The sequence below is a fragment of the Chanos chanos genome, chromosome 10 (assembly GCF_902362185.1).
Source record: "Chanos chanos chromosome 10, fChaCha1.1, whole genome shotgun sequence".
NCBI lineage: Eukaryota > Metazoa > Chordata > Actinopteri > Gonorynchiformes > Chanidae > Chanos > Chanos chanos.
Genome location: NC_044504.1, coordinates 29,967,391 through 29,982,650, shown reverse-complemented (window position 1 = coordinate 29,982,650; position 15,260 = coordinate 29,967,391). Strand labels below are relative to the sequence as shown.

Sequence of the window (15,260 nt, the reverse complement as noted above, 5' to 3'; positions counted from 1 at the left end):
GGTAAGGAACCCGATTTAATTGTTATACTTTGATTGAATTTGGTATTGTAATTTCAGTAATGCCAATTTAGTAGGAGAAGAGTTCAGGTGGGAAGATATGTATTTTCAAGTGTGGTTAGTGTTTTCTTGGCGTGGAGAATTAAGAAAAGGCACGAGGAAGCTTTTTGTTTCTGATTACATGGTTCATTAAAGTCATCAAGTCAAGATAGAGTTCCCTCAGGAGGTCAACAATGTTGTGCTACTCAAATGCACTTTGGACTGGAGCCAAAACCCTAAACAAAGGGCTCATTTTTCTCCCTCCCTCTCTCTCTCTCTCTCTCTCTCTCTCTCATTTCTCTTTCTCTGCATGTGCAGATTATGACTGTACCAAATGACCCTTACACGTTCCTGTCCTGTGGAGAGGATGGTACAGTGCGGTGGTTTGATCTGCGTATGAAGACCAGCTGCACAAAAGAGGATTGTAAAGATGTAAGGGGCCAGTCTCAAACTAGCATGCAGGAGATACACTCACAGGAGTGTGTGTGTGTGTTTGTGTGTTTGTGTGTTTGTGTGCATTTCTGTATTTGTGTTTGTTTGAGTGTGATTGTAGGGTGGTGTGGTATCAAGAAAACTTAAGTGAAAAAGCACAACAGCACTGAAATGCACATCTAACATTTGTACTCCAAATTCCATTCAACATCAGATCAAAGTCAGCTTCCTCATTGTTCATTCACTCCTTTTATGTAAGATTTGTTGTTCATTTCCCATATTTTTTTTTCCCAAAAAGCAGAAATAACAACTCCCGGGTATGACTGTCTCATTTACCCTCTCCAAAATGATGTCTGGGGTCAAATTATTCATTATCACTGTGTAATGATGCTCCATGCCTCTGTTTTGTTCTTGCACCTTCTTTTCCTGATTTTCTCATTTACTGGCTAAGATCAGACACAGAAATTCGTGACCTCCTGTCAAAATATGCTATTTGTTCAGGATATGTTTTTATGCTGATCAGGTCTCCCTAAAATCGGTTGAGATTGTAGCCAGTGCTGCCTGGGTTCCGGAATTGTTTGTACAGATTTTATTTTTTTGCTTTTGCTTACGTCAGCCTAGTAGCTGTTATGTTCTGTTTCACAACACTCTGTGCTTATGTAAGATCAATGAGATTTGCTTGAGGGAGTGTTTGCCCTTTTGACAGTGGTCTTGGATGTTGATTCCAAAACTGTCAAGGTTTTACTCATTATTATTTTGTAATCATGTCTTAGTTTTCATGTCTCTCTCTCTTTTGTTCTTGTCATATCTCTCATCTCTCATTATGATCACATTGCCTTGTTATCGTTCTAACAAGCTTATCGTCTCTCCTGTTGTCTGCAATCAGGACATTTTGATTAATTGTCGAAGGGCTGCTACCTCGATATCCATCAGCCCCCTGGTACCATACTACCTTGCTGTTGGATGCTCTGACAGCTCAGTGAGAATCTACGACAGACGAATGCTTGGCACCAGAGCTACGGGTGAGAGAACACGTTATTCTCATGTCGCTAATGAATTCTCCCAGCTCACATAAAAAAGGAAGGGTCACCATGTTCAGCATTGGTTAAGATCCTGTTTAGCACATTTCAGGATCACTCTTGCATGACATGATATGATGACATGTACCAACACACATGTCTCAATGTCGAGTAACATTCTTGTTTAAATGCACAACATGCACAAATGATGATTTCCTTGACTTATGGCTGTTTTGTCACACGATTATAGTCTTTATAGTCCTCAGTGTTGGGTCAGTGTTGGGTCAGAGGCTGAGTGGTGTGTGTGTGGGTGTGTGTGTGTGTGTGTGTGTGTGAGAGGAGAGAAGGTTCTGGCATGGCTGAGCTGAGCGAAGTAATGGAGAGTGAGATATAGGTTTACGCACTCTTTGGATTCTGTGGCATCTGATGCATTACACAGGGCTTGTCCATCGTAAAACACGGCTTGGCCATTGCCCAAGTGCCTTGGTTTTTTGTGCGTAGAAAATTTCTTAACAGCTCTCATTTTATTGCTTATATCTTCCATTTGGAAAGCTAACCAAAGTTCCTCCAACCACTTCCTCCTCCTCAATCATATTCCATCAGTATAATTCCATAGCTCACAAAGTCTTGAACAGAAAAAAGAGGCAACTTCATCCGTGAAAATGTATACATCTCTGTCCTCATGTGGGGTCATTTAAACAGTTATTTTATCTGTTATGTGGTCTCTCTGCTTGTTACTATTAATTAGTGTTGTATTTTGTCTTGATTTATGAATAATGAAGTATACTGATCTCTGTGTTGCTATAGGTAACTATATGGGGAGAGGAACTACAGGGATGTGTGTAAGATTTGTCCCCCCCCACCTGTCCAATAAGTCCTGTCGGGTGACGTCACTGTGCTACAGCGGAGATGGGCAGGAGGTGCTGGTCAGTTACTCCTCTGACTACATCTACCTGTTTGACCCCAAAGATGACCAGGCACGGGAGCTCAAAGGCCCATCAGAGGAGAGGAGAGAGGAGGTGAGGGGAGCGTTTTGAACTGTGGTACCAGTTTTTTTATCAATAGATTTTATTCTTTTTAAAATCGTTTTTTGCATAAATTTTCATTACAGTCATGTAATATAAATTATTATGATAAAATTTTAAGTGAAGAGAGTAAGGAGTTCCATAAAGTGAAGTTTTTTTTTTTTTCCTTTCTTTTACGGGAAAGGAATGTATACGGCCTAATGGCTCTCTGAATGCCAGCCATTTATCTGTACCTGCTACATTGCCATGCTGGGCTGTGGTGCTCATGAGGTCTGATAGTTAGGTCTGATAGTCTCACAATGGCTGTGGGCAGGTCTCAGTATTACCATTACGATAACGCGGTGCTGCAGTGACTTTGCACTGCTCCCGCTTCCAGGGGACTCTTGGACAAAATGACTTTTCTGTTCTCTGGTCTCCTGCTGGCCATAATGCCTGCGGTAATCGTTTGTACTCGTGCCTCGGTGCTGTCTTCACATTTCTGTCAGGACATTTTTTTTTTTTTCCCACAGCCAAATTTTTATGCCCCATACTAGGACAGCTTAATATTTCAATGAAAATATACCCCACCAGGGAGAGATGAATAAGTGTTAGGGTTAGGGTTAAGGAGAGAGGAGGTAAGACAGATAAAGAGCAGGGTCACAAATGGAGAAGAGCTGGACTGATTTTTTTTGTTTTGAGCTATGTTTAATTAAGTCTGCCCACTCTTGATGAGCTCACAGCCATAAACTGCTGAAGGACACTTCATTGCTCATCCATCCCTAAGGTGACCTACATACACTTTAGGGCCACTAATGGAACGATGCCTGTACTACTTGTTTTCATATTTTAGGTCCTATGTCTGATGATCTGAGCTGATCCTTAACTGATACTAAACTTGCGAGACCTTTAAACAGTTGTCTGTGTGAAAAGATTCTTTTAATGTTTACTTATCGTTCCCAGGAAGAGGGACAGGACTAACTCCCTGGACAGGGGGCCTCCTTTGAGCGTGGTCGTATTTTGGAAAGGGTTAGGTTTGACGTGGATGTATGACAGGTGAAGTGAAAGGTGCTGGATCACTGCTCCGGTTCCCCTTGGCTTGTGACACAGTGTGATCATCTGTGTCTGCATCCCCCCATGTTCGCATTCCTTTCCAAATAGAGCTGCAGATACTAGTCATGTTCTGCCAGAGGGGACAGAAATAACCTGGGACACAGGGCAGAGTGACAGCCGAAGCAGAGAGACTCTCTTTCCTCCTTTTTTCCTTGTCTGTCTTTCTTTCTTTCTTTCTTTCTTTCTTTCTTTCTTTCTTTCTTTTTCATTTTTACTGTTGCCCCCATTCTTCTCTTGTGTATTACCAGGATGTTTGAAGTAACAACCTTAACTTTGTTGATTTGTTAAAGCATCTGTCCACATTATGATTCTTCAAACAGGATCTGTCAGTGTTGGGCCAAACCCTTCTGAGAAATGGAGCTATTTGTGAAATGTGTTTGAGATGATGCCATCATATTTTGCTTCCATGTAAACCCCACGTTTCATCTGGTTGTCAGAATTAATTTAGGCTTCAACAGCAGTAATTGCAGTCATCCAAGTCAGTTAACTAAAAAGTGTTTTTGGTCGTGTCTCAGACCTTTTCCAAGGTTTTGTAAACGTTCAGTGGCAGTTTTATCTTGTCGTCAGGAAGACTCCACAATATGGTTGCTGGTGTGAAAATTCACTAATGAGATCCTGGTCTTGATCTGAGATGAAAGCCACAGTCCTCACTTCAGGTCTCTCTTTTGTCCTCCACTGCCTGTTTGAACCTCCCAATCAACCGGTTCTCACAGCAAGACTATGTTGTATCTGCTGCAAAAATATGGTGTCTGAGATTTACAGCTAAAGTCCAAACCAGTGATCTCAGTAATAGATGTTTTATGCTGCGCTTGAGAGCATTGTTCGCCTTACTCATAGAGGTTTGTTTTACGCTGCAGTAGTACCACAGACAGGGAATGTTCTGGAAAAAAAATTCAAGGCCAAGTATGTGTGACAGATATTTATTTCCACACTTTAAGTGTACCATGTTGTGTTTGCCAGAAGAAAGCTAATGGATGCCTGTGTGAGTGACAAAGCTGTAAGGGCTCAGTTTGCCACTCCCCAGATGAGTCCAAAACATCTTCATCCCTTATTGACTCCTACATCAGTGAAGGGAACTTTGCTTCCTGTTTCAGGCACACTGATGAAGGAATGTTTAATGTTTTGGATCCAGACTGATTTGGATTGCGATTTGGAACCTGACTCTTTCAGTGTAATACGGTAGATAAGATAACGATGTGGAGATGTGATAAGGGCGATCAAAATCAAAATTGGGTGGAAGTGAAACCCAATGCAGTCTAAGAGTGGTGTATTTTTAAGAGCCCGGTGTTTGGGTTGACAGTAACTGACAGGCTGTTGATGTGCATTCCCACAGCTCAGGCAACCCCCGGTGAAACGCTTGCGCCTCAGAGGGGACTGGTCAGACACTGGGCCTCGCGCACGTCCCGAGAGCGAGAGAGAACGAGATGGTAAGATGAGAGATGACGCACCGCGCCGACCCGTTCACCCTCGTCCGCACGCCGCGCTACAAACATGAACATTTACAACAGGCTCTGTACATAAACACATGCAAACTCTGATCTGTGTGTTGGAATATGGGCACAATTCTCACACCTTTCTTGTAACTAAACTGTCCCTTATCAGTGTCGACGTCTTGTGTATCGCTCTCTCCTGCTGATAAGTTGCTGTAAGACCTTGTCCCTGAGTTGCTCTTATTTAAACACACACACCATGTCACTAACTGTCACCCCGTAAGAAGCTGGTCTTCCTCGGGGCTAATCTCCTCTGTCTCTTGAATAAGGAGCTCTTTAATGTCTTTACCCCCGTAATCTCTTGTGCCGTGTTCCTCTGACCCTCATTAAGACCTTTTCAGTCTCTCAACTTTTCCATGTAATCTAGTGCTAATGAAGCCATCAGTGGTAGAACAAAGTTATCTTTAGATGCAGAATGTGTCAGTTTCAGATTTGTGTTGCCTCACTGTGTCTGATTTGATTTAGTGGAGTTTTTTTTTCTCTCTCTCTGTCTTTCATAGGAGAGCAGAGTCCTAATGTGTCCTTAATGCAGAGGATGTCAGACATGCTCTCTCGCTGGTTTGAGGAGGCCAGCGAGGCCCAGAGCAGCAGGGGGCGGCCCCAAACACGACCCAGAGGTATACAACTTCGTTTTTTAGTTTATATGAAGTGTACATGTTTGACTGAACTCAGCAAGTCATACATGACCAAAACAATGTGTATTATAATCAGTTTTTTCATGCTATATTGCTCTAGCTTCAAGGCTAAATGTATAACGCGTAAGCTATTCCAGCCCATACAGATATGTATGGTTTTTAAGAATCCTGAACTTTTCATAAATTGGATTTTATTGCAGTTATGTGAGTTCAGGCATACTTTATTATCAGTCTGACTAGTTTTTTATCCACAGGAGCTGCAGGGTCTTCTACTGCTGCCTCGGAGACCCCACCTCAGGAGCCTTCAGGGGCTGAAGGGCCTATGGAAGTGGAGATCCCTGCCCCCGTCTCTGCCTCTACCTCTGCCTCTGCTTCTGATTCTGCAGAACCTCTTCCCAAATCGACCTCCTCCTCTTCTTCAGGCTCTTCTTCCACTTTGACAGCCCCTCCTCCCTCTAGCTCCTCCTCCATGGAGAGCGCTCCCTCCTCTTCGCTTGTCTCCTCCCCCGACTCTGAGCAGAAGACCCAGGCTGAAGCTAGCCCCACCCCTACAAGTACCCCTACTCCATCTTCAGAACCTGCCCTTTCCGGTAGGTCCACTCTACCATCACCGACATGCCATGTTGATACAGACAGAGATAACATTACATGCACAAATACTGCAGACATCTCAGTCTAAACCCCCTCCATATTTCATTTCCCCAGAGGTGTAGATTCATCTCACTTTGGTCATCTGGTCATAAATCATAAAGAAGTCAGCAGTGGGAACAACCCAGAGCTTGCCGTGTTATTGAACCTGCCTCTTGTTGACTCTATGGCTTTGCTTCTTGTCCACTCAGTGGGCCCACACATAGGCTGATGTGGGTGTGTCCACCTCTGTACAGTGTTGATACAAGAATTTGAGGAGAAAAAAAGATTCTTGAGGACCTTTTGACGGTCTGGACAGCATCTGTCAGTGGCAGGTCAGGACAAGAGCAAGATACTGACAGGGGATGCTGAGTTTTAAGAAAATAGTCTCTTAGGATCTTTCAACAGCAATATGCATTAGATCATGGCAAATATTTGCTTGTGTTCGCAGTCTTAAAGAGGCTTTTTGTCTGTTCGCGTGTTTGTGTTTGAGAGGCAATGTCCAGCATAAAGGAGAACTGTGTGTGGGACTATGTGATAGTATGAGAGGACAGGTTCCCATACCTTGTACATGATAGCAAAAACTTGTCTCTTTTCCTTTGTTCTTTGCTTTTTTTGTTAAACTTCCTCCATTCCATGATCTCCCTCTCTCCTCTCTTCTCTCCTTTCCCCTTCTCGCCTCTGATCTCTTTGCCTCCCTGGTAGAGTATGGTCCACGCAGGCTGCCGGTAAGCTTAGTGTGCAGGCGTCTGCAGCGCCTCCTCCTGCTGGCGGACCCACCTGGACAGGGCCAGCGTACAGCCTCTGCAGCCCCCAGAGTTGCCCCTGCCCCCGAGAACCCACCCCAGGGGCTCAGTGCAGAGACCTCCCCCCCTGCAGGTTACCGTCCCCTCTGCCTTATCCGGAAACCTTCCTCCACCCCGTTCACCCGAACTTGACTGCCTGTTCCCTTCTTGTGGCACTTTGGTTTTTGATGTGCTGAACCTCCCAGCTACAAAGTTTGGAAGACCTGCTCATGCAACTCTATTGTACATGAGTAGAGACATGAAGAAACACGTATATTTTTTGATATTCTAACCTGCAAGATTCAATGAGAGCACCATGTCACATACATCGACATCTTTGAACTCCAAATATGATGTTTAAACCACATAATCCCACAGTTATTAGTTTAAGTAATGATAAAAAAAAACCCCACATCCAACCAGTTTTGTCAGATTATCAACTTGTGTACCAGGGAGGAGATAAATCTGGCAAATGCACAACAAGAGTTTCGGTGCTGCCGTTGTAATTAACAATGAGAACATTCTGACATCATTATCTTTTGATTCATTTCATGAACTGCTTCACATATTGGAACAGCTTCAGATAAGATCTTGGTCTTACAGTTTCCCGTCTCTCTCTTTAGTAATGCGCCTTGTGCTACAGCCTAATCTCTACCTAACCTCTAGCTGACCAGTGCGCCCATTAACCCTTTGGAATGACATCATCAGCTTTGATGTGCTTTGCACTCTGTCGACCGATTGAGTTTGTTTGACATTTGCATTCTAAATGACTAGCAGTAATCTCCCACATAGTGCATCTCTGAATCAGCTTACGCCAGTAGACCTATCTACTGTATGTAGTGCATAGATTTTTTTTCAAGCTCAGAGTGAGCAACTAATTATATCACAGAACACATGGGAATCCATGAACCACAGATTCAAAGATCTCAGTCTCAACAGCTATATGAATCCTCCAAGTATCTCGGATGGCCTTTTCGCCTTTCTGTTTCTTTGTCTTTTTTATTTAAATTAGATTGGAAAACAGATTGGAAGGCTGAATGTTCTGTGTTCTGATCTCTTTTTGGCATTTTGGCCATGACCTTGTCTCTCTTTCACTGGAGGAAGCTTCCTCAAGGCTGTGTCTATTTCAAATACTAATTAGTGTTTGATCTTCCCTCAGTGCCTTTTAAGCAGTGGTTAAATCATTCAGGTTTGTTAACTTTGCTCATTTATATATCTTGGAACATGATTAAAGTTTCACAGTGTAAATGTTGTAGGTGGTTTTGGTGTGAGTTTCGACTGTTATCTTGTGCTTTGGAACATACTCTTGGTTGTTTTGTGTGGTAAACACTGATAAGATGAGATAAGAAATACTTTATTAATCCCAAAGGAACTTCGAGTGTCACAACAGCACCGTCCAGCATAAATCAAACACGACAACAGAATAAAATGAAATAAAATAGAATAGTTAATAGAATAGTGAATAGGGTGTGTTGCAAAAGACTCTGGATAGTCAGATCTGATGTCATTGTGCATCTGTTGGCAGTTTTATAGAGGACAAGGAAGTGTGTGTCTGTGCTTTCATGTCTGATAACCTGTGAGACAGACATTGTTCTGTCTCACTGATCTTGCCTGCAGTGTGGTCTGTTTGTCGCGTGCGTGGTTTAATTTCCTCAACCCACTGTTGCCCTCTGCTGCCTGTTCTGTTGTGATGAGGTTTTATTTATTTATTTATTTATTTATTTATTTATTTATGTTTTCCCCTTTTAAAATTTCATTTATGTAATTATTTTTTTGTCCTTTGTTGTTCAGTACGTCTTGTTTGTGTTCCAGATTCCCCCTCGTCTGTGGTCAACAAACAGCTCGGATCCATGACTCTGGATGAGCAGCTGGGTGCGTCACCTTTTTTCTTTTCTGCTCTACCCCTTCTTCATCTTTCTCTCTGTTCTCTCCTTTCCTTCCTCTTTCATCTCCTCCGTTACTGTTGTATCTCTTTGAGGGTCAACCCCTTTTATGCATCTCCTCTTATTCTTTTGATTTGGTTGTATCTGTTGCTCTTTGTCTCTTTCTATCCTCTTTGCAGGAAGAGTGAATTATTTGCTTTTTTTTTTCATTTGCTGTAATGGAAATGAATGTAGTACATGCGTTCTGCCCTGTGTCATTAGCTAAACATTTGACAAGTTTGAGGAAAGAAATAGGTTTTAATACGTCAATTATTCTCTTAGCATTAAGTTACAGAGTCCACATGTTGCTTAATTATTTCTGAAAGTTCATCTGATTCTTTTTCTCTCTGTGAATAAAGAGATTTGAGCTTTTCTCTTAAATCACGTTTTCCTCACTTTTTGGCTCTCACTCTGAATCAGATAGAAAAAAAAAAGTTTTAGGGTGACATTTATTTATTTTTGTAAAGTTGTGTTCCCAGGAGCCTTCTTCAGCCTGTAAGAATGAGGCGTTGTCTTAAAATGTCATGCCACCCTCTTAATAGTTAACTTGTCAGCACATGTTGTGATACATCTTTTGTGTGACTTTAATCCCCTCCCTTTTTTGTTGTTTACCGAATGTTTGTAATGTTAAGAGCTCTGTCATGCACTCATGTGTCCTCACACAAACACAAGCCCACATTCCACTGCTGCTCAAGCATTCCTGCAGCCTCTGAATTACCACTGTCGTGCTTCCTCTAAGAAAGAACTCACTGTGTCATTGGTTTATGTTGAAAAAGACATTTCCCTTCAGACTAATAAATGTTAGATTTTTCATATGGATACAAGCATCCTTTGAGAATTATCAAGTACATTTAGAAGTTATGAAAGAAATGACGGTTTAATTTGGGAAAAAAAGTGCCTAGCGCAGGATATCAAAGCCTTTACAAAATGAGCAAGAATAAAATAATAATATGTAAAAGTGTAATCATGACATAGAACTACATCAAGGGATCATGTCCAGCATATAAAAGTGTAATCATCAGGTGTAACTCAAAATTTTGACTAGTATGCCGTTTACCACCAAAGCGACTAAAATCTGTCTCTGTCTCTGTCTCTGTCTCTGTCTCTGTCTCTGTCTCTGTCTCTGTCTGTCTGTCTCTCTGCCTGTTTCAGGAGGCTCAGAAGGCTCAGGGAATGTAGGCAGTGGTGCGGGTGTGAGCGGTGGTGTAGGAGCCGTCGGGGCTGGAGCTGCAGCTGGCTCTGATCCCAGCGTCACCTCCAGCGCTAGCGGCAGTGGCAGCGGCGTTGGAACGGGCAGCGCGGCATCGGGCATGAGCCGAGCCGGGACAGCAGAACCGGTTCTCAGCCTTCACTACAGCACAGAGGGTACCACCACCAGCACCATCAAACTGGACTTCACTGATGAATGGTGAGAGCTCGGTCTGCTCATAATCCCTCGTATCTCTTTTCAGACACAACTGTACCAGTTAATATACCAGTCGTCATAAAGCCTCAAGACATATGCATTTACTCAGCCACTGACTGTACTGTTGGTAACATGCCAGACCAGTTAAATCATCCATATAATCAATTCAAATATCATCAGTGTTCAGTTTTTCAACCAGCCTTGTTTATATATCATGTGTTTTTGGGCAGTCTCTATGCAGGTCATTTAAAATGGTCAGAGTTTGTGCATTGCCACTATGCACTGTCTGCTTTTCAGTGTGTGCTTTGTAGTTTCTGTGCCTATGACTAATGCATATGTGACTGTTTATCCATGTGCGCGTGTGTGCGTGTGTGTGTGTGTGTGTGTGTGTGTATCCAGGAGCAGCCAATCACCCAACTCCAGGGGGAGCAGTGGGACTCAGAAGACTGAGGAGGTGGAGGAGAACCAAACCAGAGGAGAGCCTGTAGGAGAGAGTAAAGAGCAGGGTGAGATACTGGCCTGGCTCTGGAAACGGGTTGGATGCGGGTCAGAGTGTTGATAGTGTTTTGTCTTACTTTGCATGGCAAATACAAGGTTTAAACAGTGCACACAGCTATGTAGGCAGCATTGGAATTATACTGTAGTTCGATCTTGGCTGAAGATTTAAGCCACGAAGTATCCAGAATGTGATACCAGCAGTTCCAAAACCCAGTAAGAACATCTTATGCATGGTCAGTTTGAAGTATGTCAGATTTATTGATTTTGATTTTCTTGGTTATCTAAAAGAAAAGCCGCTCTTTGACTTCGAACCGTGTTAAGGAAAAACGGTAGACGGTTTAAGTTAAGTTCTTTCTCCGCTATCGCTGCAGGGCACGCTCCAGATACGCGCACACGGCCTGCTCCAATCGGCGAGGAGGGAGAGACCACGGACAGTGGCACGGAGAAGGCCTCCGTCAGTTCTCAGGGGAGCACACCCCTGCAGGCCCCAGAGGAGGAGAGCTGCACGGGGCCTGCAGCAAGCTCGGCCGGTCCCCGTCCCTCAGAAGAGCTCCAGGCCGCTGGACCAGAGGAGATCAGCGAAAGCTGCAGAAAAAGTGAACCAGCAGGAGAAGAGGGCCAGGGTCCATCCCAACCCTCCCGTAGCAACCAGGATTCAGATGACAGTGACGACGATCCGATACTCATTCCTGCATCCAGGTACAGAGGAGGACAAGGGCAGAGGTTCGTGTCTCCTTGTTATCAGAGGCATTTGGTCAATCATCATCATATATTTATGAATCCATTGTATTTGTTCTTTTTTTTTTTTGGTAAAAAAAATGTGTAATATGTCGACATTATGACATCAGTTGGGATTTTAACACGAGTTTATTTTTGTAACGGTGAGAAAACATGACTCTTTTGGGAAGCGTGGAAAGCCGGTGAAATTGTGTTCCTCTCAATAGATTTAATTTCAGAGGATCAGCTGTAGGTGATAGACTCATCAGGTATGGTTATGATTGTGAGGAATGTTCTCTAACCATAAGGGATGAAACTGCCTTTTTATTTTTTTTTCACAGTATATTAACCTTAGAAATGACTCAGTAGATTGGAAGCACAGACTGAAACCTCCAAAAAAATGCTGTTTTGTTTCACAAGCGATGTGTGTGCTTGGAGTGTGTGTGTGTGTGTGCTGACAGTGTATTATCACGTTGAGTAACTAACCTATTGAGCAAATAACTTGCACGTAGAATGAGTGGGTATCTTTAAACTGAAATGTAGAAATACATCTTACACAAATACACGAGAAACAGAACCTGGTAGCCCAAAAATGTGTTCTGAAAGATTCTACTGTAATAGATATCATGTCATCCTAGTAATAAAATACAAACTCTGCAGTTGTATTTAGCCAAAAGTGGGGTTCTTGACTGATGTGTGACTATTGCTCTGTTGCATTTTGAGAACAGCTGCATCGTCCATGTTTATGTCTTTATACTTTTGTTAAAAGTGAAGTGATAGATGAGGTTTTTTTTTTTGTGGTTTGTGGCTGTTTTCCCGAAAACAGACGCTCTGCTGCAGCGCGAATCCAGGAGCTTTTCCGCAGGAGGAAGGAGAGGCGTGAGATGGAGGAGAGCGAGACGCAAAACATCAGGAGACCCTCTGTTAAGATGGTTTACAAGGGCCATCGCAACTCCAGGACCATGGTAGGCACATGACTATAATGTAGCATTATCTGTAACTCAAAGAAATCTATAATTAATGGGCCAATGGGTATTTATGGACAGAGCTATAATCTAAAGCACATCACTATTAAGATGTTTTCATCTCGTATGTCATTCTGAATGAGTCTGTTTGTATTTTTCACATACCCCTAATGACCTTATATAAAAATACATAAAAGCTCTATTATACTTACGGGACTGTGTGAATGAATGGGATATATTATGTTTGTTAACGTGACTGTGTTGATTTTTTTGTGTTGTAGATAAAAGAATCTTGTTTCTGGGGGAATAATTTTGTGATGAGCGGTTCAGACTGCGGACATATCTTTATCTGGGACAGGCATACAGGAGAGCACCTGATGCTGCTGGAGGCAGACAATCACGTGGTCAACTGCCTACAACCTCATCCTTATGACCCCAGTAAGTACAACTTTATAGACAACCTCTGCCATGGATTAATACTGAGTCATTACTGACCTACTGACTTATTTAGTAACCATTAGACATATTGCTATCGATATGTTGTTATCTCTTGTTAAGTAAAAGTCCTCATTGATAAGATGGGACTTTTGTGAACCTATCTGAAAGAGTTTGGCTAGCTGTTAATAGTAGCAGTGACACAGAGGGAGAATTGAATCACTAATTACGAATTCAGGAACTATGTCGTGGCATCTGAAAGATTTTTTTTTTTTTTTTTTTAGCGATTTTAGAAGTTTCAGTCCTGATTTCCATTCTGTCCATGTAATAATATGTATGTATGTAACATAGTAGTACTGACAGATATTGTTTACCTTTAGGCACGCAAGAATCCATAGATTATGTGAATTCAGTACATCTTTTTTGATTTTTTTTTTTTGTCAAAAAAATATAGTTCCTCTTTTAATTTCACTGTGTGGATGCTCTTGTTGTCACTAAAGTTGAGTATTTTGATTCCTGTTTCATTCAAGCCCTTGTTTGTGTCTTACAGTTCTCGCCTCATCTGGCATTGACTATGATATAAAGCTCTGGTCTCCCCTTGAACAGTCACCGTCATTTAATCGCGTGCTTGCAGAAGAGGTACTTAACGGTTCTTTCCATTCAACATTGCTTCAGTTACTTAAATCACTTTTTTTCACTTCGATGTGTTGTCTTGGAGGTTTTTCCAATTACATAAGTTATCTATGTTATTGTAAATACCACGCCCCGTATAAACCATGATGCTATTAGAGGTTCCAGTTCCCTCTCACATGTGATTAGCAACCCTACAAACAAAATAACAAACTTATTTGTAGTTCCATAAGGAACCTGTAGGTGGCAGCAGAGCTCTGAGGTGTCATGTTTGGTGTATTAGGCTGAGGTTAAACGCAGGGCTTGGGTTTGGTTCTGCATGTTTGGCACTGTGACTCAGACAGTCTGTAGCAGCTGACTGCCTCCTGAGTTCACACAGCAGTCCACTTGTGCAGGCTGCACGGCAGCTGGGATTAGCTCTCTCCTCCTGCCTTGTTTCAGCACAAATGTCTCAACAAACTCTTCCTTTTGGTTTTGTTCACTGAGACTTATCTGTATAAGTGGCTTGAGTTTGAATTGCGAATGCTCTTTACCATGAATTTCAATACAATGAGCAGAGACATTTGGAATAAAGTAATCCGGTGGGTATTATGCGGTGAACACTTTGTACAGATGGTGTCTTCTTACTTTCTCTCTCCTGTAGGTAATTGCACGTAATGAACTGATGCTGGAGGAGACAAGAAACACTATTACTGTCCCAGCGTCCTTTATGCTGAGAATGTTGGCTTCACTCAATCACATCAGAACAGGTGAACAGTGTCTTTCTCACTACCTTTCAGTCAACTGTGCCACAGACGCTGTGGTTTATTTGGCCGACGTGTAGTTTGCTAATCTATAAAAAGTACGAACAAGGGTCAGTTACAAGGCTGTTTGTCTACGAAAGCATACGGTACGTACAGTGTTGCAGAGTGTGAAACATATTTTTTGTGTTCATTTTCCTCGAGATGTTTTTAAGACAACTTACGCCAATTTAAAGCCTTCAGATGGTTCTTCATAAAACTCGTAACACTTCATAATAAAAATGTTTTAACCCATTTTCTTTAAACGGGCATATAGATCAAGTGTATGCATTGGCTATATCCTCTCTAATGCTCTCTCTTTCTCTATCTCTCCCACACATAAACAAACAGATCGGCTAGAGGGTGATCGTTCTGAAGGCTCTGGGCAGGAAAATGAGGACGAGCAGTAAGCCTCCCGCGCGAAGGAAGCTAACCATTTTGCTACGAAGCACTTGAACCTTTGAGATTTGTACAAGTTGAAATGTAGAATATTTCCCTACTATTTCAGTTTGATTTTTAACTTTTTTTTTTTTTTTTTTTTTTTTTTTTTTTTAAGATGACTTTCTTACTGATGTCTCTGTGCAGAAACATCTGGGGAAAGTAAGAGAAAACAGGCTGTACGTTTCGAGGGGGGGGGGGGTGGGGGTGGGGGTGGGGGGGGGGGGGTAGTTGACAGGTGCTTGGGAATATTTAAGTGCAATATTATTTTTGTTTGAGGGCAGATGTTTGAGTTTTGGTCCGTTTGTGTGTGAGATTTTCTTATTGTAGCGT

At 42.3% G+C, this 15,260-nt stretch overlaps 1 protein-coding gene across 1 annotated transcript; it reads left to right on the top strand.

Annotated features, from left to right (window-relative positions):
- The first annotated feature begins 354 nt into the window (after positions 1-354).
- Positions 355-14,963, top strand: dcaf6 (ddb1 and cul4 associated factor 6). The gene is made up of 17 exons (XM_030786606.1): positions 355-468; positions 1,355-1,490; positions 2,295-2,506; positions 4,935-5,028; positions 5,592-5,720; positions 5,981-6,316; positions 7,059-7,232; positions 8,951-9,010; positions 10,213-10,468; positions 10,865-10,971; positions 11,335-11,662; positions 11,908-11,949; positions 12,507-12,645; positions 12,927-13,083; positions 13,631-13,719; positions 14,354-14,459; positions 14,841-14,963. Exons 1-17 carry the CDS (start codon positions 358-360, stop codon positions 14,897-14,899), a joined length of 2,535 nt encoding a protein of 844 aa, XP_030642466.1. The 5' UTR covers positions 355-357; the 3' UTR covers positions 14,900-14,963.
- Positions 14,964-15,260: the final 297 nt, after the last annotated feature.

Excerpts from the sequence above, each read along its gene's own strand:
- dcaf6 (XM_030786606.1), top strand. The coding sequence starts at position 358 with ATGACTGTACCAAATGACCCTTACACGTTCCTGTCCTGTGGAGAGGAT. Across the intron at positions 5,029-5,591 it reads GAGCGAGAGAGAACGAGATG|GAGAGCAGAGTCCTAATGTG; the intron begins GTAAGATGAGAG and ends TGTCTTTCATAG. Across the intron at positions 12,646-12,926 it reads ATCGCAACTCCAGGACCATG|ATAAAAGAATCTTGTTTCTG; the intron begins GTAGGCACATGA and ends TTTGTGTTGTAG.